Source organism: Microcaecilia unicolor, chromosome 11, assembly GCF_901765095.1.
Source record: "Microcaecilia unicolor chromosome 11, aMicUni1.1, whole genome shotgun sequence".
NCBI lineage: Eukaryota > Metazoa > Chordata > Amphibia > Gymnophiona > Siphonopidae > Microcaecilia > Microcaecilia unicolor.
The window spans coordinates 83,713,028-83,734,678 of NC_044041.1; the positions used below are offsets into that span (position 1 = coordinate 83,713,028).

At 44.3% G+C, this 21,651-nt stretch overlaps 1 protein-coding gene across 2 annotated transcripts in view; it reads right to left on the reverse strand.

Annotated features, from left to right (window-relative positions):
• Positions 1-661: 661 nt before the first annotated feature.
• STAP2 (signal transducing adaptor family member 2) overlaps positions 662-21,651 on the reverse strand; it is a 67,545-nt gene continuing 46,555 nt past the window's right edge. Inside the window, exons 6-12 of one of the 2 annotated variants that reach the window (XM_030217342.1) lie at positions 17,385-17,516; positions 16,122-16,191; positions 14,818-14,920; positions 10,988-11,050; positions 9,773-9,889; positions 4,427-4,583; positions 662-2,507 (exon numbers count right to left, since the gene is read on the reverse strand). In XM_030217342.1, the coding sequence (XP_030073202.1) occupies positions 2,441-2,507; positions 4,427-4,583; positions 9,773-9,889; positions 10,988-11,050; positions 14,818-14,920; positions 16,122-16,191; positions 17,385-17,516 (709 nt within the window). In that variant the 3' untranslated portion in view covers positions 662-2,440. Of the gene's footprint in view, positions 2,508-4,421; positions 4,584-9,772; positions 9,890-10,987; positions 11,051-14,817; positions 14,921-16,121; positions 16,192-17,384; positions 17,517-21,651 lie in introns of both variants that reach the window. The other variant, XM_030217341.1, reaches the window with a different exon arrangement.

Here is a 21,651-nt window from a genome sequence, read left to right on the forward strand (position 1 = left end):
ATGAAAATAAAGGTGAGAGGTGAGATAGCATGCACTTAACACTTAAGGATATGTAAATTGTGAGAGCCTAGCTGTTTCCTTTGTGATATGGGCTGCTTTGGCATGCTGTGAGGAGGGTGATATCCTGCTCTGCCTTCTGGAGTGCTTAATAGAGTTGTCTGTCTGGGCTGAGAGTAATAATGGTGGTAAGCTCTTACCGCAGCAGTGCATGAATGCTGCAGCCCTATCCTAGGGTTTCTGCATAGGTCTGCAGCAGGGGTGGCCCAAGGCAATCTGCCACCTGATGCGAGGGATGAGATGCGCCCCCACCCCCCAAAGCCCAACAGCTCTCTGGTCACACTGTCTCTTTCTCTCACAACTCCCCTCCCCCCCCCAGCCACTATCTGGCATCTCCCCCTTCCTTACTCAACTCACTTCCCCCTATCAACCGTCTTTTCCAAAAGCTGGCAACAGCAGCGATTGCGATTCCCATAGGTTGCTCTGCCTCTGGCACCCGCCTCTGAGGAAACAGGAAGTTACATCAGAGAAGCAGACTGCAGTAGAGAAGAGGTCAGTGCCAGCGGCAGGACAGCCTATGGGAATTGCTGCTGCCGCCGACCAGTATTACATTAAGCTTAGCTTGATATTAGCACACATCCAAACAAAGGTATTTACTTGGACCATCATGTTTATTTTACATTTGTTTACATATTTTAGTTATATTTGAAAATTTTTATATATTTTAAATTCATATCAGCACACAAAAGTATTTACTTAGACCTCCATGCTTATTTTATGTACTTGGATTTGTTCACATATTTCACAGTTATATTTGTAAATGTTTATATATTTATATAAATATATATATAAATATATCTATATATTTTTACCATTACTATCAATGTTATCATGATTTTTTATTTATTTATGTGTTTTTATATCACAATATACTTTCACGTTAAAAACATGTCAGAGGCCCATTTGTACATTTATGTATACATGCTGTGTCAAATGTAAGACTATTTTCTACATATATTTTACTTATATTTATATTGATTTTAATTTGTATATATGTGTTTGTAGATTCCTGAGGCCTGGATGTCAAAATTAAGGTGTTAGTTTGTACATCGTCTGCTGCCCTTTCCTTGTCACCCTTGTTGTGACTGATTCGTCTGTGTGCCACAAGGATTACTGTTCTTCTGTTTTTCTGCCATGTCCTAATGGTAGGGCCACCATTGGTCCGTAGGAGCCGGCTACTCACTGTATCATTCATGGCATGTCCTGCAGCACTTACATTGTACCTCCAGGAGAGAGCTGCTGGTGGTACAAACCAGTGTTCAAGCTGTAATGGCACAAAATGCCAGGCACAAAGAAAAAGCAGGCATAAGGCAGCCACAGAAATAAAAAAAAAAAAACAGTCAGTTCATCATCTGAAAAATTGTATTCATTGATCTAGTGTTTTATTAATTCACAGTCCTCTGGATCTCCTTGACAGTGGTAAATCTAGCCATAATAAATATGGTTAAAATTCTTAGGAAACAGAGGAATGATTCCTGAATTGTTTCCAGTTGGGACCCACTTTCAAGAAAGATCAAAATTATAGGATTCACCACCAAAAACTTAAAGTGCCTGGAAATCGTGGATCAGATCTGTGCTCCTCACAATTCTGAACTCTGAAACTGCATAACTTTGTATAATTTTGTTTTTTTCTGGTGCTTCTGTGGGATGCGTTATATGAGGAGCTCTGGAAATGGACCCAGAACTTTGAGCACAATTTTACTGTTCAGAAACCAGATCAACTCAGTGCCGGCATGACAATGGCATCCAGAAGGCAGGATGTTTTATTTTCACTTATGTCTGCAGGGTCTGTGGTCTTTTTGAACCAGATCACATGTATGGGGAAGGATGAGGCCTTAGTGCCCAAATTCACAAAGTAGAAAGGCAATTTTATGAGCCCCTGTGAAGAACTGGCAATTTTAATGATGATAATATGGGAGCTTTTAGCCCATTTTATCAAATGATGTTCAAGGTAGCTTGGCTTCCAGCATTACTTGAATTCAAGTCCTTGTCCCAAAGAGCTTATAGTCTAAGAAGTACCTGAGGCAACAGGAGATAAAGTGACTTCTCGAAGGTGACAAGGAGTGTCAGGATTTTCTTGAACTTTGGAGGTGCTGTTCTCCTTCACTCTGTTCATCTTTGCAGGGAGCTTCATAACAACAGGCCTAATAATCAACTCATCCTCTCTCTGTAACCTTTCCATATGATAATTAAGATGCAAAAGTTCAGCAATATGCAAATGTCAGTTGCGGAGGAAATAGGAGAATCCTGATTGGCTCACACAGCTGAGGTTTCCTGTAAGCGTGGCTGGGGAGGCGACTGCCCAATCATGCTGCACCTTGAACATTCATGTTTCATGCTGGCTTCTCTCCTACTCCTTCAGGTTCCTGATTTTTGCCCCTCCCTATTGTTCCTCCAGTTTCATCCGCTGTATCCTCAGCTTCTCACTGAGTTCCTGGGTGATGTTTCCTGTGAAGGGAAAGAAAGGTCATAAAAAGCCCACACAAACTAAGAAACGACTACTGACAAAAGTCCACATAACACTGAACACAGAAGACCCATACCAAAAAATTCAAGTAGGCTACACTAATGCCAGATCCGTAGTAAACAAAACAACAATAGTAACAGACTGGATCATGTCAGCAAAACTTGATCTACTCTTCATCACTGAAACCTGGATCCATGATCAAGAGGACCCAATCATCCTAAACCTATGCCCTCCAGGATATAAAATCACTTATTGGACCAGAAAGGAAAAGAGAGGTGGAGGCATAGCGTTTATACCCATCCCATTTCACCATCGAAACCACAGGCGAATCCATAACAACCCAACTTGAAATAGCCTCAATCAGAATCCAACATAAAACCCTGCTCGACCACCTAAACTGTGACCTGTTTTACAGACCACCATGCAACTGGAATGAAATCCAGTCAAACTTCATGGACTTCATTTCAAATACTTGCGTATCCAACTCCAATATACTAGTATTAGGAGACATTAACCTTCACCTAGAAGACCCAAACTCTACCAATGCATGAGAATGCAAGGACTTCCTTCATTTATGTGATCTTAAATGGCCACACATGCAAATAACCCATGCGAAAGGGCACACACTCAACCTCATCTCACATAAACTGCGAACGGACCAGAACCTAATAATAACAGAAATTAAATGGACAGAAACACCATGGACCAACCACTACAAACTAAACCTATCCCTAAAATGGCAGAAAAAGGGTTCTCTCCACATACGAGAACATACAACCTACACCACGAGAGGCCAAATAGACTCGGAAACATTCTGGAAACAGATATACAATAATGATTGGACAGCACAAACGGACTCCATATACTACCTCTCAGAATGGGACAAAAGATGTAGACACATATTAGATGAAATAGCACCCCTACGAACAAGAACCTCACGCAGACATAACTCGATACCGTGGTTCAATGAAGAACTGAAAAAATTAAAAACACAATCCAGGAAATTGGAACGCACATGGAAAAAAATAAAAGATGAACATACACTCAATGAATGGAAACAATTACAAAGGAAATACAAATATGCAATAAGACAGACCAAAAGGCAGGGCAGAGAATGCGTCGTCGTCAGAGACCGGCACTGGACAAGGCTTCAGCTGGTGGAGGTTGGGGGCCCCCGTCAACAAAATCAGGGGCCCAGGCCCCACCAAACTACGTCACTGTTATAAACCTTAGGGGGGTCAATACTCAAAGCAGTTTAAGTGGCCGGAAATGATTTCTGGCTGGTTAAATCTCTTGTTTGGGGGGTATCTGCTGATATTCATTGCCACTGAATATCACCAAGATCACTAAACTCAAAGCTGGATATTTTGTGGGCAGTCTTGGGGCGGAGTCAGCACTTATGCAGTTAAATGTCGATATTCAGCCCTTAACAGCCTAAGTTTAGCAGATAAATCAGACCGCATTACACAATCCTATCATTATGTGGTGTTGCTAATGTATTTGCATGTATTAGAGATGGCCGGCCGCATAAATCCAGATATTCAATGTTGATGCTCAGACATGGCGCAGTATTGAACATCCAGGAATTACCCCAGTGGCTGCTAAAAAAATTTGCTCACTGCTGCTGGCTGACTATCAACCCCCTAAAATCCAACATGTAAAGCCAAGCTAACACTCCACTGTAATACAAATCCTGCACTTGGGGGGAACTTTTTTCTCCAAAAGTAGAACCCTGCTTCCCATTCCCAGGCGTAACCAAAAATGGAAATCCCCTGTCTACCTATCAGAGGAGGGTGACGCCTCCACATTTTTGGACAACTGGATGCCTAGTCATCCCAGAGAAGTGACCCACTTCACAGCCTGTTGCAGACTTAACAGAGGTGGGAATTGGATTTACCTGCTATCGGCACGGGTTTGACAGTCATGTTGGTTGGCGTCCTGGGTTTGACAGTCACATTAGTTGGAGTCTTGGGTTTGACATTCGCATTTGTTGGAGTCTTGGGTTTGACAGGTATGCGAGATGGGATCTCAGGTAGGGGAGACATACGATGACTCAGTTCTGTATGAAAAACAAAAATGTATTTGGCCCTATTTGGGTTTTCTAGCCCATTATAAACCATAAAGTTGTATTTCTCTGTTTATCACTGTCCTCTCAACTACCCACACCCATCCTGTTAGACTATCAATGAAATGAAATGCTTTGATGTACCCATACATACCTCCTACCCCCCCCCCCCCCCCCATCTTGCTAGACTGTCATTGAAATGCTTTGAAGCTTCACTTATATATACTATCAACTAACACATTTGCTTATTTCCGATCTGACGAAGAAGGGCAACCTTCGAAAGCTAATCAAGAAATGTATTAAGTTATGTCCAATAAAAAAGGTATCATATTTTCTTTTCCATGTTTTATTTTGTTTGATTTCTATTGATAACCTTTGGCCCTACAGAAAGCTTGAAACTACTAAAGCAGAAAGAAAGAGAAAGAAAGGTTGTGAGAAATTAGCAAAGGTAGAACTTGGCATGGGTACAAAAAATGGCTGATAAAGAAAGACAAGGAAGGCAGCGCAGACTAAGAAAACAAGGTAGAAAAAAAAAACCAAGGACATGGAAGGAGAGAGATAAATTAGGATATATGATGATGAAAACCAGGGGCTCTTCTCCACTGGAGATTCTCATGGGAAGGGAAATGGTACTTGATACACTGCCTTTCTGAGGTTTTTGCAACTACATTAAAAGTGGTTTACATATATTCAGGTACTTATTTTGTACCAGGGGCAATGGAGGGTTAAATGACTTGCCCAGAGTCAGAAAGAGCTGCAGTGGGAATTGAACTCAGTTCCCCAGGATCAAAGGCCACTGCACTAACCACTAGGCTACTCCTCCACTCCACATGATATGGCAAATATCATGCACAGATCTATTCCCAATGAAAAACTGAACGCTTTTGGACTAGGGCAGTGGTTCCCAAAGCTGTTCCTGGAGGCACCCCAGTCAGTCAGGATATCCACAATGAATATTCATGAGAGAGATTTGCATGCACTGTCTCCACTGCATGCAAATCTATCTCATGAATTTAATTGTGGATATCCTGAAAACCTGACTGGCTGGGGTGCTTCCAGGACCAGGTTTGGGAACCACTGGACTAGGGTACCTGACAGGAATGGGTAGTATGCATGGTATCACTCATTTTTGAGCTGTTGTCATTAAGGGGGTAATTATATAAAGTGGGTACTAACATTTATATACCAACTAGGTGAGTAAATGATGCAAACAATCCACCTAAGCACTATTCTGTAAATCAGTGCTTCTCAATCCAATCCTTGAGGCACAACTAGTCCCATCAGGTTTTCAGGATATCCATAATGAATATGCATGAGATAGATTTACATACCAAGGAGGCAGTGCGTGCAAATCTATCTCATACATATTCATTGTGGATATCCTGAAAACCTGCACATCTTACATAGTGCTTATTTTACAGGTAGGCATACACATAGGCACAGCCTGGGAGGGACTCACATGTATTTTATAGAATACTATAAATGTGCGTATCTCTGGCTTTTATGTGCAAGCGCTTACACCAGCTCTACTGGGGTATGTGCTTGCACCTATATTATAAAGGTAAATATGAAAGAGTAGGATAAGATCCCCACACAAACCACAGTAAGCTGGAAAAGTGAAGGATGTAATCAAACAAGATAAGTCCAATCCAACTTCAAAGTCATTAATAGAGAAACACTGTGTTTATCTACAAAAGTCCATGGCACAGAAATAAAAGAACTCGATATGCTTGTGTTTCGGAAATAATGCCTGCATCAGGAGTCACAAAATACATTGTTCAGTGGCGTTCCTAGGGGTGGTGGTGGTGGGTGCGGTCCGCCCCAGGTGCACGCCTCTGGGGGGGGGGGGTGCCACATGCCTGTCGGCGCCGCTCGTTCCGTGCTCCCTCTGCCCCAGAACAGCATGGAATGAGTGAAGCAGACAGGCGCGCAGCACCCCCCCCAGCAGGTGAAAATGCACCGGGGGGGGGGGGGGTTTGCTTCGCCAGGGGGAGGTGTCGTTTTGCTGGGGGGGGGAGGTGCTGCACCCGGCGGGGGCGCATCGGCGATCCACCCCGGGTGACAGCCGCCCTAGGAACGCCACTGGCATTGTTATCTATGTATTGTTTTATTTTATAGAACTTTTTGACTGCAGACGCAGGCATTGTTGCTGAAAAACAGCGGTGTTGAGTCCTTTTATTTCTGTGCCATGGACCTTAGCAGATGAATGTAGTATTTATCTATTAAAGACTCTGCAATTGGATTGGACTTTTCTCGTTTGATTACTTCCCACACTTTTTCACCTTACTGCGCCTCTATTATAGGCCAGAGTCTTTCAACCCAGTCCTCGGGGCACACCCAGCCAGTTGGATATCCTGAAAACCCCGACTGGCTGGGTGTGCCCCGAGGACTGGGTTGAAAACCCCTCTTATAGGCACATATTTCACTTGTTACGCTAGGTGTCCACTTTTGTTTATCGGACAGGCATTTATATATAGGAGCATTGTAATTACTCCCCATATTAATTTAACATCCTAACAAGAAAAAATGTTTGCTTTAGAGGATTTGCTTACACACTTCATCATATTAGCTTGCAGCAAGTTACAGTGTAGACTGTGCTAGTATCAGGTACAGAAGATAATTTCTCTGTCCCTAGTGGGTTCACAATCTAAGTTTGTACCTGAGGCAATGGAGGCTGAAGTGACTTGCCCAAGGTCACAAGTAGCTTCTATTACCAACAATATTTTTGTGTGTTTCATGACAGCATGGTCACATTTGACTTTGTTGGAGGAGGCGGAAGGCCTCCAATATTCAATGCACAGAATTAATTTTTCATATTTTAGACAGGGAGGAATGAAGATTTCTCTCCTTCTGATCATAGAAAAGTTATTGCTGGAATAGCAATTCACTCTACCCCTCCCCTCCTGCTCAGCCAGGTATTTGTCAACCTATCTGCCTAAGACTCCCCCATTAATGTGAGCAGGCCCCCAGGGAAATTCCAGCCACAGAATTCTTCCCCATGTCCTTTGAAGTAAGGCCACTTCAAACCAAGAGAGAATGACCTTTTTCTTGTAACTGTGAGAGGAAATAACAAATAGCACCTGGCAGGGACTTCTGGTTCTGAGGGACAATAGATCAAATACTGTACCTCACAAAGGAGAGCAAAAGACCTCCCTTTCAGAAACAGACTTTTGGAGTCAGGTAGCAGTAGCTTTTTATTATGCATTTCTTTGAACACAGGATCTGGGGCTGTCAGGTGAGAGAGATATCACCTCTCAAAGGAAACAGTTTAAACTCTTGTCTTCCTCTCGTTAGAATAAGAATAGAATATTGAGACAAAAGATCAAAAGTTCTGACATATATTCTTTTGTGGGATACTGTAAAAATGAACAGAAAAGAGATAATGATCAAAAACATCTTGTCACTTCTAACAACAGGACAAATGCACCTTCTAAGGAAATGCAAACATATGCAATGTATTTCTTTGTTGACACTATAAACACAGGAGATCCTGACTGTATTTACAAGATGCTAACTAGGGGGGGAGAGAACCTCCCCTCCCTCTTACTCACTGTACTGTAAGAGAAGAAACCCTATTTAAACTCTTTTGTATGGCAGGAAAGATGGTCAGCCTACATCTCTGTTGGCCCCAAGCCAGGGTAACTGACAGAATGTCCTGACCACTTTCCCACTGTATTTCCATTTCTGTAAAATGCTCTTCTTTCTATTCTGATCTGTATCTATTCTATTTCTTATCTTTTGTCCTAATTTTGGATAAAGAATAAACCTGTGTTAACCCCAAAGAAGCTTCTTTTGGTTCTGTTTCTTTTGTTATTATTTTAAGCAGACTTAACCAGCTGTCCGAGTTTCTAAGATACCAGTTGAGAGGATTTGTCTGCGCAAGTACTGCTGGTCCAATTCAGCTCTGGGACGCAGCACGAAAAGGCGCAAACAACTTCAGTGTAGGGCAGAGTTTATCAACCCAGTCTGTGGCACATCGTAGCTAGTCAGATTTTCATGATACCCATAATGAATACGCATGAAATAACTATGCATACAATGGAGGAAGTGCATGCAAATATATCTCATGCATATTCATGACAAATAATTCTGGGTCTGGGTCATGCATTTGATATACTGCCTTTCTGTGGAACAACCAAAGCAGTTTACATATTATTACTCCTGCTGGAATTCTGTGCCAAAAAATTCAAAATTCTGCACAACAAATTTGCAAATTCTGAAAATTTCTTTAAGCAATATTTTTGCACCCACACACATCCACCTTTGTTCCCAGCCCCCTCCCTGCACCCACACTTCATCCATCTTACAGCCCCCCTCCCTGTAGAGGTACCCTCCATATTTATTTTCCAGCCCTTCCTGCACCCACACTTCATTCACCTTACAGCTCCCCTCCCTGTACAGATACCATCCATATTTTTCCAGCCCCCCTCCCTGCACCCACACTTCATCCACCTTACAGCCCTTCCTCCCTCTATACAGATACCATTCATCTTTTTCCAGTCCCCCCAACCCTGACACTCACCGGTCCAGCATGGGAGGAGCTGCAGAGGCGCACATCAGGCGTATCTCTTGGGGCAGGAAAGAACTCCACTCTTTCCTGCCTGCTGCCACTGCTCTGGCCGGTATATGCTTATTCAAATGGCAGCCACCATTTGAAGAAGCAGCGTTATTGGCAAGAATGACAGCAGCAGGCAGGAAAAATTAGGGTTCTTTCCTGCCCCCGAAGAGGCCCACTGAGGCTCAGGGGAGGGGTACGGTGGCTGCCAGCTGGCCTTTACCATGGTCCCCATTCCCACAGTAAAGATTCTGCACAAAAAAAGTAAATTCTGTGCTGCGCAGTTGCACAGAATTACGGTAGGAGTAATATTATATGCAGGTACTTTCTCTGTCCCTAATGGACTCATAATCTAATTTTCTTGTACCTGGGGCAATGGAGGGTAAAGTGACTTGTCCAGGGTCAGAAGGAGCTGCAGTGAGAATCAAACCTGGTTCTCTTGGTTCTCAGCCGACTTCACTAACCATTAAGCTACTCCCCTACTCCTGAAAACCCACCTGGCTGGGAGAGTCCTGAGGACTGGATTGAAAACCACTTTTCTAGGGTAATGTGGTTCCTTTTCTTTTTTGGGAACATTCCATATTTAGCAGCTGAGAAAAGACCAGCAGCTGGGAGGTTTTCCACTCACCTGGAATCATGTACTCATTGGCATCTTCATCTACTAGGTCATACGTGTCCTGATCTGATGGCAGGGGGTCTGTAGGGATGGCAGGAAGCACTCTCTCATTGGGCTTCTTGGGCAACACTTTCAAATGCAAACATACCGAGACAAAAAGATTACAACACAGAAGACATAACAGGACCTCAACTCAAGGTCACTGATTGTCAGCAATTGAAGGTTCTTAACAAAGATGTTCTAAGTATCTTCAGGACCCAGGCAGGGCCAGAATGAGGTGTCCACCTAAAGTGGCACAATTTAGGACAGCACTGACATGGCAGTCAGTGTACCTAAGGAAGCAGCTTAGCTGGCATGGAGCCTTCAGCATTTGTGCATACTCAAGGCCCGCCAGGTCCTGCCTCTTTGAACTTCCTATTTCAGAGGGGGGTCAACCTGGTGGCTCAGCACCAGCCCCAATGTCTTCCATAGGTATGCTGACTGCCCCCCCCCCCGGAGCGCATTCTTACTAGCATAGGAAAGCGGGGAGCGGGCGGGAGGGCCGATCCGCCCCGACTGCACGTCGCTGGGAGCTGTGTCGGCTCCGCTGGTTCCCTGCTCCCTCTGCCCCAGAACAGGAAGTAACCTGTTCTGGGGCAGAGGGAGCAGGGAACCAGCGAAGCCGACACCCCACCAGCGGCGTGCACCCGGGGCAGACCGCCCTACCTTCCTACGCCATTGGAAGGGAAGGGGAAATGCTAGACTGGGGAGGAAAAAGGAAGAAAAAAGAGATGCTGGACAGCAAGGGAGAGAGGTGAATAGGGAAGGAGTAAGAAAGGAGAAAGATGCTGGACACCACGGTGTGGGGAAAGGAGATGCTGGACATGAGTAGGGTGGGTGGAAGACCCTAAGGCATCCCAGGAATGGATAGGAAGGAGGGGGTGTAGTTGAAGGTTTGCCTAGGATATCAGATGTCCTTGGGCCAGCCCTAGACCTAGGTGACATAACCTGGAATGCATCATCGGAGTTTGAAGGCTCTTGAAATCTAAGATTGCCACCCTTGTCACCATTTCATTGTTTTTTAGTTTGTCTTTTTTCCCCTTCCAATAAAGCGTCAAAGAATTATCAGGATACCTGAGAAGCTTAAATCAGAAGGGCATGTAATTGGTGAGGGAAGGGATCACACTTTAGAAATTGTGGATCTGTAGTATTTCTCTCTTATCTCTAATACAAGACAGGGAACATTACCTGGGGGAGGTGAAGGAAAGATCAGTGTGCTTTCTCCACTCTCATCATCAACCTGAGGCAAGACTAAAACAAACAAAAAAAAAGATCATGAAACCAGGTGGCTTATAAAATCAAATATAATTGGATGAGAGACTTTGCTGAGAAATATATTTTGCCCACACAAAAATAGACCAGTAACATACAAACTCAACAGTTCTTACACACAGCGTGAACACATAAAAGGAACAGAGGCACCTCTGTACAAACAAAAACCTACATCAAAGTCTTCCCAGACCATTCTTGGTGATCTTGAAGCCACAATGAATATGCATGAGATAAACTTGCATACGCAGGGACCCATATGTGTAAATTGATCTTATGCATACTTATTGTGGAGATCTTGAAAATTGAAACTGAATTGGCTATGGGGTCACCAGGACTGGCTTGGGAAACCCTACTCTATACCAAGGAGGTTTGATAACAGGAGATACCATGATGTCACAAGGCTGAAGTTGATCTCCACCCAAGGAGGTTTTAATTCTACCCAATGCAGCCACCGCCATCTTTGTACACCTAAAACAATGAAATTGATATGGTGACAAACTCCGCCTACAGGCTTCAGCCCACATAATGGGCCAGATAGGCTCATGCTATCGTCTCCTGTTATGAAACCTCCTTGCTCTATACCCTATGGCAGGGGTGGGCAACTACGATCCACAAGGGCCACAACCCCAGTCGGGTTTTCAAGATTTCCATAATCAATATGCATGAGATCTATTTGTATACAATGGAAGCAATATATGCAAATCAATCTCATGCATATTCATTGTGGAAATCTTGAAACCCGACTGGGTTGTGGCCCTCGAGGACTGTAGTAGTTCACTCCTGCCCTAAGGTGACCAGAGAGCTCTATGCCAACCATTCCAGAGTTTACCACTATTGCATCTGTGGATTTGTAGTTCCTGTTTTTCTTAGAGGCAGCTCCATCCCTTCTGACATGAAGCTATCTAGTCAACAGTGTATAGTGATCAACACAAAGCAGCAGTCAAATTCTTACAAACATTTACACAGCTTTGTGCATTTGTGCTGTAGGAGGAGGATTAGGCCTCTTGACTTCGTTATTCATTCTCTTATGGCTAGCGAAAAGCACAAAGGTCAAATTCTAGGTTACTTTTATCACTGTTACTACAGTGAAATCATACATAGTCCAGTCCTGAGTCAGCTGGAAACCCCTACCACATCCAGGGCAGTGGTCCCTCAGGGGCTTTGGAGTTCTAACCATCTGTCCAAACTAGGGGTGGGCAATAGACTAGTGATACCCCCATCTTCAAGGGCTAGATGGGAATCAACCCGTGCATCAGCATTCTTCCTGTTATCCCCAGTATTATAGAATTCTCTGCCACAGCCAATTAGATTAGAACAATCATACTCTCTTTTTCGTAAAGCTCTGAAAACTTATTTTTACCAGAAAGCCTTTGATATGTAACACTTCATTTTAGTAGGAAGACCACACAAGTGCTTAGAGTGCTTTAGACTGTTGTAAGAAGATGTTAACATTAGATAACTATCCTGCTTATAATCGAACGAGAAAAACGCCCAAGTTCCGACCTAAATCGGGAGATGGACGTTTATCTCACAAAAACGAATAAAGCAGTATAATCGAAAGCCGATTTTTGGACGTTTTCAACTGCACTCCGTCGCGGATGCGGACAAAGTTGATGGGGGCGTGTCAGAGGTGTGGCTAAGGCGGAGCTGGGGTGTGGTTATCTGCCGAACAAAGATGGGCGCATTTCACCGATAATGGGAAAAAAGTATGCGTTTTTAGCTAGAATTTAGGACACTTTTCCTGGACCCTGTTTTTTCATGAATAAGGCCCCAAAAAGTGCCCTAAATGACCAGATGACCACTGGAGGGAATCGGGGATGACCTCCCCTGACTCCCCCAGTGGTCACTAACCCCCTCCCACCACAAAAAATGATGTTTCACAACTTTTTATTTTCACCCTCAAATGTCATACCCAGCTCCCTGACAGCAGTATGCAGGTCACTGGAGGAGTTGTTAGGGGGTGCAGTGGACTTCAGGCAGGTGGACCCAGGCCCATCCCCCCTACCTGTTACAATTGTGCTGCTTAATGCTTATTAGTCGTCCAACCCCCCCAAACCCACTGTACCCACATGTAGGTGCCCCCCTTCACCCCTTAGGGCTATAGTAATGGTGTAGACTTGTGGGCAGTGGGTTGTGAGGGGGATTTGGGGGGCTCAACACACAAGGGAAGGGTGCTATGCACCTGGGAGCTCTTTTACCTATTTTTTGGGTTTTGTAAAAGTGCCCCCTAGGGTGCCCGGTTGATGTCCTGGCATGTGAGGGGGACCAGTGCACTACGAATCCTGGCCCCTCCCACGAACAAATGCCTTGGATTTATTCGTTTTTGAGCTGGGCGCTTTCATTTTCCATTATCGCTGAAAAACAAAAATGCCCAGCTCACACATTGTTGAATAAAACATGGGCGTCTATTTTTTCCCAAAATACGGTTTGGTCCACCCCTTCACGGACCCGTTCTTGGAGATAAACGCCCATGGAGATAGGCGTTTTCGTTCAATTATGCCCCTCTATGTTATCTTTGGTACGGAAAACCGTTCTGGCTTGCTATGCAATAAGTGACGGTATAGTAAATAAATGATAAATGATTAATGTGTTAATATTTTAACAGGCCCAATTCTTTAAACTCTGACCCGCGGCCCTCTCTTATTTCTACAGCAGGGCTCCTTTTCTCCTTCCTCAGCGCTCCTATCTGTTCCTGCACGGCCGGACTGCAGGTATTATTTCAACAGTGCAGCAAAGAAAGTTATTTATTAAATAATTTCTTTTGTGTCGGAGATAATGTTGACAAACAACTGATCTGAAAATAATTGTAGGGAAGTCTAACTGGATCTGTAAATGAAGTAATGTAGAAATTCTATCCCAAACTAAAGTCCAAAATAATTGTAAGTTTGGACAGTATTTGAGCCATTGCGGTGCAGGAAGTTGGTTAAGTCTCACGGGACTTAAAACCATGAGACTTCCCCAACTTCCTGCACCGCGTAGCTCAAGTATCTGCAGAGCCTAGCTGTGCAGGGAAAGACTAGGAGGGCTGAGGAAGGTGAAAAGGAGCACTGCTGTAGAGGTAAAAGTGGGATGAGGGGGAGAGAAACTGGGGGACAGGCTGGGGAGGGGGGCATGAGATCATCTGGATGAAGGCTGGGGAGGGGGGCATGAGATCATCTGGATGAAGACTGGGGAGGTGGACATCAGAGAAACTGGGGGAGAGACTGCGGAGGGGGGTATGAGAGAATCTGGATGAAGGCTGGATGAATGCCATGATTAAGCGCAATTAATCACGATTAATCATGCAATTAAAAAATTTAATCATTACCCACCCCTAGTCCAAACCCTTGCAGGAAGGAAGGTGAGCTAGAAGGAATGCCTTCTGACTGATGGATAGAGTCTGTCTCTGAACTGTTGCCAGTTCTTGCCCTGGCTGAAATCATTTCCTTAAAATGTCCATCTCTTCTGCCAGCTACACACCTGTTCATACATCAAGTCCCACACCTTTAAACATGCTCCTGTGATCATCCTGTCCATGGACTATGAAGGCTGGATCATACTGATAAATCTACACTCCTCTCTAACCTGTCTATAACGTATCTCCTTTCCTTTTTCTCCTACATTGATTTGGATTTGTAAACTGCTCTGAAAGGCTTCTCTAGAGTAGTATATCAAGTATAAATAAGCATGAAACACACACACAAATGCACCTGTGCTCACACCAAGCTGCACACGCACACACAACTTAGCTCACACTTCAGACCTACTTATTCGTTCTTCATAATTGATGTCCCATTCAAAAGGGGTTAATTTGTTCTGTGTATTTGTCACAAAGTAGTCCACAATCTCTGTGAGTGAAGAAAAGTTCCTCTGGAAAAAAAGATGGAAAAGGAAGGCGATAAATTTAGAGAAACAAGAGTGGGCAACAGGCAAGAGAGAGAAGCAGCAAAAAGCACAAGTCATGCACAAAGGAAAAGCCACCCTGGCATCAGGTGCATGATGCCGGGTTCCATATTAGGAGCCCCCTGCCTCCCCCCCCCCCCCCCCACGAAAAAGGTCTTGGAATCAGTGTGGACAATATCTTGACATTTTACAGCTCAGTGTATGGCAGCAGCCAATAAAGCAAATAGAATGATAGGAATGTTTTGCCCAGGAATAAATATTAATAATAAATGAAGAAAGAGGGGTTAATATTAAACCTGTGGCAGTCAGCATATCTGTGACACCAGAGGATGTGGTCAAGGCATCTAGGATAGCTAGACTTAAAAGGGGTTTGGACAAGATCCTAGACAAAAATCCATGGAAAAATGATTAGCCTGGTAGATCTGGGAATGCCACTGCTTATCCCTGCGAGTGTGAGACAAGAAATAGACCTAGTCTTTGGGATCTGCTGGGTACATGTGATCCGGATGGTCACTGTCAGAGACAGGATACTGTTGGGCTTCGAAGACCTTTGGTCTAACCCACTATGACACAACCTATGTTCTAAGGTTAAAAATAAACAAATAAACATCACAGCAGAGGGTGGAAGGACAAGAAAGAACAAAAAATTCAACTTTAACCAGAACATAAAACCAGGTATAGTAAGGGGCATCTTTCATTTAGTTTCTGGCACATGAGCAAAATGCTAAGGTCCCAACACACAAAAGCTGTCATTATTAATATTTTAAGGGAAAATTATGCCGGCCTAAACAGAATGAGGCAGGCAATGTGTGTGTAGGGTAGGAGAGAAGCAATGAGGGACACAATCACAATAATATCTGAAAGCAATGCTGATCTAGATCAAACAGCTGAACTGTACTCTACCCTGTCTGAACCTCCCCTCAATCCTTCTCATGAGCTTCTAACTCTGAACCAGACCACTAACAGTGATTTGGAACCCATTGGCTGGAGAAGGAAAAACAAAATATTTCCCTCCATCTTTGATCTTGGACCTTCCTATTGCAAGGTTCCAAGGGGTCTAATCTTCTCCTTTATCTATCAGCCCTGGGTGTTAGGAGAGTTTAGTAGAGACAGCCCCAATGACTAGCAGACAGTCTTCAGATAATGAAGGGGACTGTGACATACTCACAGGTGGCTCCACTTGTAATACATACTCCTTTCCGGTCATTTTCACTTTGTAGTGCTTTGTAGTTGGCTGACTGGAACAGAAAAGAAAGACGATTTGCCAACTCAGCGCCAGTTGTTCAGAAGGTCTAATTCAACACTCCCAAGCCTTTGACTGCAGTGGATTTCCATGCACTAGTACCCATTTTCCAGGCTGAGTTAGTCTTAGTTTTCCCTCACTACATGTATGGCCTTGTAGAAATCCCTGTCTTAGGGAAATAGTACCATGCACCAGTGCAAGAGGGCAAAACTGGGACTGGAACCACCTGTTCCAGAAAAAAAATGGAATTGATACTCCTGATGTGAAGCTCTTTGCCACCGCTGGAGCAAAGCGACCAAGTTAGCCAGTTCAGTGGCATAGCCAGACGGCTAATTTAAGGTAGGCCTGAGCCCAAGGAGGCTGAGACCAAAGATTCATCTCTTCCTCACCCCCCCCCCCCCCCCACCACTCCAGTGCTCCTTCCCTCTCTCCCTCCCACCCTCAAACCAAAAGAAATACCTGAGCCAGTGGGAATCCATAAACCCTGCCAGACAATGACCTCCTCCTGGCAAAAAGAGCACTTACACTCTGTGTCGCCAACAGCAATGCCCCAGATTCACTGACACAGCCAGCCTCTGCATATGCACACAAACTGAGCATGCACCAAAGGTGGGGTGGCAACAGCTCAGGAACACTACAGTTGACTGCACAGGGTGTAAATGCTCTTTCTGCCAGGAGGAGGTCTTTGACTGGTGGGGCTTGCAGACCCTGCCAGCTACGCCAATAGAAAACTGATTTTGGGTGGGCCTGAGCCCAAAGTGGGTGGGCCCCATCCCACCCATAGCGAGGCTGCTGAGCCAGTTCCAGAAGCAGCAATGTACCAAGCCAGAATCATACCTGCGAAATACGCCCCCTGCCCCTGTCTCCCTTTGTGTTCTGTGTGCCTACAACATTCATACAGCCCTCAATACAGTACTGTCCAGAAGAGTGACTTTTTGGCCAGTCTTAGCTTGAATTTACAGCCCAAAGCATTAGGGTATTTGTAGTTCCTGATTCTACCCATTGAAATAAGCACTGTGAGTCTCATAATGCATCAGCGTAGGGGTTGTCAGAAACCCAGGACTGGCTCAAAATCTTCTTTCTGGAAGTGGGCAGCTATGCTGGAGGGACACAAGCTGATTCCTGTTAAAAATAAATTCAAGTTCCATTCAGTAAAAGAGGGAGAAATGTCTCTTTTCTTTCTCTTACCCGCAGTATTTGTAGCAGATAGAGATGGAGAAGTTTGTCTCATCTGTGCCTGGACGCACCAGCAGGTTTCCACATTCAGGGTTGCTCTCTAGCAGAGCCTGGGCCTCCATTCGTGATACTCTGTAAAAACAGCTAGTGAAGCAGGAGAAATAATAAAGAAGTTGCATAACTGTGTCTGGAAAATAAGACTCTCTCCTTCTCCCTAGTCCTGTAGTCTAGATTCAGACTCCTCGAGAGAATACTCATCTGCCTTCTGCTACCTGAGTGCATAAGAACATAAGCATCAAGAATAGACCGAAGGTCCATCATACCAAGTATCCTGTTTCCAACAGTGGCCAATTCAGGTCACAAGTTCCTGGTAAGATCCCAAAGAGTAAAACAGATTTTATGCTGCTTATCCTAGAAATAAGCAGTGGATTATCCCAAGTCCATCTTAATAATGGTTTATGAACTTTTATTTTAGGAACTTGCCCAAACGTTTTTAAAACCTTGCTAAGCTAACTGCTTTTACCACATTCTCTAGCAATGAATTCCAGAGCTTAATTACACATTGAGTGAAGAAATATTTTCTACAATTTATTTTTAATTTACTACTTAGTAGCTTCATTGTATGCCCCCTAGATCTTGTATTTTTGGAAAGAGTAAAAAAGTGATTCATGTCTACCCATTCCAAACCACTCAATATTTTATAGACTTCTATCATATCTCAGCCATCTCTTCGCCAAGCTGAAGAGCCCTAGGCTCTTTAATCTTTCATCATAGGGAAGTCATCCCACCACCTTTATCATTTTGATCATGCTTCTCTATACCTTTTCTAATTTTGCTACATCGTTTTTCAGATGAAGTGACAAGAATTGCACATAATATTTGAGGTGTGATTGCACCACAGTGCAATACAAAGGCATTATAATATTCTCAGGTTTGTTCTCCATTCCTTTCCTAATAACTCCTAACATTCTATTTGCATTCTTAACCACTACTGCACACTGAGTAGAGGGTTTCAATGTTTCATCAATGATGACACATAGATCCTTTTCCTGGGCAGTGACTCCTAATATAGAACCTATCACTAAAAAGCTCAGGCCCAGATGCTCAAAAGTCACTGTTAAATACTGCATGCATTTATAGCCACAGTTGAACCAGAGGATTAGCTAGGGGGGCACCAGGGGAGCGGCCGCTCCCCCAAACGGACTTCCGCCGGCACCGGAACCTATTTTTAACACAATCTGTCACATTTAAAACACGTGCTGGCACTGTCGGTGGTTCGCTCTCCACTCCCCCTCCCACGCCTTCAACCTAGCAACGCTTCTGAGTTGAACATATCAATTTTGAAACAGCGATCGATACTCAAAGGGAATTGCATGCAAATGAAATGTGCGGAAATTCTGCAAATGGCTCGGTAGGGAAAGCGCCCAGCACGTGCACAGAACAGTCTCACAGTAAGCGTTAATGTTCTACGCATGCCCAGGAAAAAAGGCGACAACCGCATCATAGGCGTGCGTCACAGGTGTAAGCCATAAGATGCTCGTGTAGTAATGTGTCACAAATGTGCTTTAAAAGCCTGGTATTTTAATTATACTGGCCTCTTTGCTGTGCAAGCTTTTGCAAGGGTGCATCATTGAAGTTTGGAATTCCCTACCTGCTCACCTTCGTCTTCAAACATCATTGACACAATTTAAAGCTGACCTGAAAACATTCTTATTTTGAGATGCCTTTTCTTAGATTTAGGGATAGTATGTATATCTGTATATTTTTGGAGTCGCAGAGTAACCAGATGGCTCTAGGTCAAGGAGCACTGACAAACTGACCAGTCCAGGTTTTACTTCTGTTGCATGTAATGGAAGTAAAACCCGAACCTCCTCTTGACCTGGAGCCATCTTGTAACCCCACTCTTGAGGGGTCCCTGTCTATCTTGTTATACCTCGAAAAATGGTTTCATATAGTTTGTTTTTTGTTAACAAATTTTATTAAAACAGAATTTTAATAAAACAGTGTAACGTATTTCTCAATAACCACAAATTTTTTAAAAACCAGCACTAAACAGGCTGCAGCTCCCAGATGAAGTACTGTTCAATCAGCTTCCATTGCACCGCATTACCCTGGCAACATCTGATCCCATAGCTGGAGGGCAGATGTCCAACTCTGGTGGCATATCAACAGTGGTCTCAAGTGATACCTCGGTGCAATTTGACGAAGCACGCAGCACACCATCATAATGTCCACCACCTTGTCAGGAGAATACTACAAGGATCCTCCAGAGAGATGCAAGCAGCGGAACTAACTCTTCAGTACCCTGAAAGTACACTTGATGGTACATTTGGTCAAGATGTGGCCTTGTTGTAGCGCTTCTCTGCCTCCATGAGGTGTGCTGGGAGCAGAGTCATCAACCATGACTTGCATCCGTATTCACCATTCCCAATAAGAACACAGCTGTTGATTTAAAAAGTATCGATCACACACCACTGTATTTTGGGGGAGGGGTGTTGTTATGATTGGGGTCAGAACCCCTCTCAAACTTACCTCTTTCCTGGGGGTCAGCTTCTTAGCTGGCTTCTGTTTCTTTTCTCTGTCCTTTCTGATCTGGCTCTGTCTCTCTGTGCTGGCAGCTTCCAGCAGCATGGGGTTAATTGTTTTACTTTTCTACAGCTGTGTGGGTGGACTGAGTTAACTCTACCTCTCTTTGGGTGTACTGGCTTCAAGTGCTTCACGGTGTTGCATTGGTGTGGGTTGGGCCTCTCTGGGTCAGTGTGCTTTTGCCTAGGTCTAGGGAGTGTGACATCATCAGGGAGGGCCTTGATAAGGAAGTGGTGTTGTTTCCTTCAGAGCCTTGGCAACAGTGGTGTTTGCTTTAGGTAGGGTGGTGCAGTGTGCACTTCTGACTTTGTGTCTAGTTTCCCTGCTTGCTTTTGCTAAGGGCCAGGTTAGTGTTAGTGCAGTGTGCACTGGTGTCTGTGTGTTTAGCTTTCCTGCTTTTCCCTTTGGTTCCCCTGCTTTTCCCTCTTGGTTTTGGAAGCATTGCTGTGTGTAGGGCTTTGGAAGCTCTGTTGCTGATAGAAGTACTTCAGGGTTTGGTGTTGTTAGGAACACTGCAGAGTTTGGTGTTAGAAGTACTTCTGGTGTTTGTGCTATTGGGAGCATTGCAGTCTTTGCTGTTGGTGTTTGGTGATTTAGAATCACTTTTGGCTTATGTGTTAGCTTCCCTGCTTTTTCCTTGTGCCTCCCATGTCTTCCCTTTTAGTCCTAGGAGCTCTTCTGGTTGCTTGCCAGAGTAGTGCTTAGGAAGCTCCTTGTTAGTTTTGTATCTAGCTTGCTAGAGCAGTGCTTAGGTAGCTTGTTAGTTTTGTGTTTAGCTTATTAGTGTAGAGCTCTGCTTGTAGCTTGGTGCTTAGTAGCACCTGTGTTAGCTTTGTGTTTAGTTCCATGCTCTGTTAGTTTAGGGCTTAGGAAGTCCCTTTCTTGAGCAGGGCTTAGGAGCTCCTGTTTAGTATAGGGCTTAGGAAGTCCTTTTGTCAGTTTACTGTTAGGAACACTCCTGCTGGTTTAGGGCTTGGGAGCACGTAGATCAGTTTAGGTTTAGGAGCACTTCTGTTTCCAGTCCTGGTCCCTGTGTCATCCGGTATCCAGTAAGTCCTGCCGGCTACTCGAACCCAGGAGCTCAACTCCTGGGGGGCTTAGTAGCTAAGTGCAGGTGAAGCTGTGTGGACCAGTCCGGTGTGCTCCAGTCCGGTGTTCCAGTCCTGTGTCCTCCAGTCCGGGGGATTCCAGTTCATGTGTTCCAGTTCGCTGGGCAGTGCCTGCAGTCCCTGCCGGTGTGCTTGCCCAGTGTTGGTTGCTGGGTTTTGCCTGCTGCTGTCGCTCCTTGGCAGCAGCCCAAGGGCTCCCGTTTGCTCCACAGCCCGGCCCCGCGGGCTCTGAACCTGAGAACCTGACAGGTGTGGGTTATGTTCTGTGCTTATGTTGTACTTGTAATGCTCTTGTTGTATTTTTTTGATTAGTCGCACAATAAAGTTTTTGAAATTAAAAAAAAAAGTATCAATCAATCCAAATTTGTAAACCTAGAGAGGTGAAACGTGGCCATGTGGGGTTGTGTTTTAAAGTGGCAAGAATAAAAGCCTTTTAACTTCTGAACACATGTGTTCTGCTTTTGTGGACTGCACTACTCCATGTGGTACTTGACAGTAACACTCACACAGTAGCCATCCTTGATCAAATTTACTCACAAATGTTTGCCCGAGGCAAGAGTTGGTGAGAATGTATGTGTCATGGC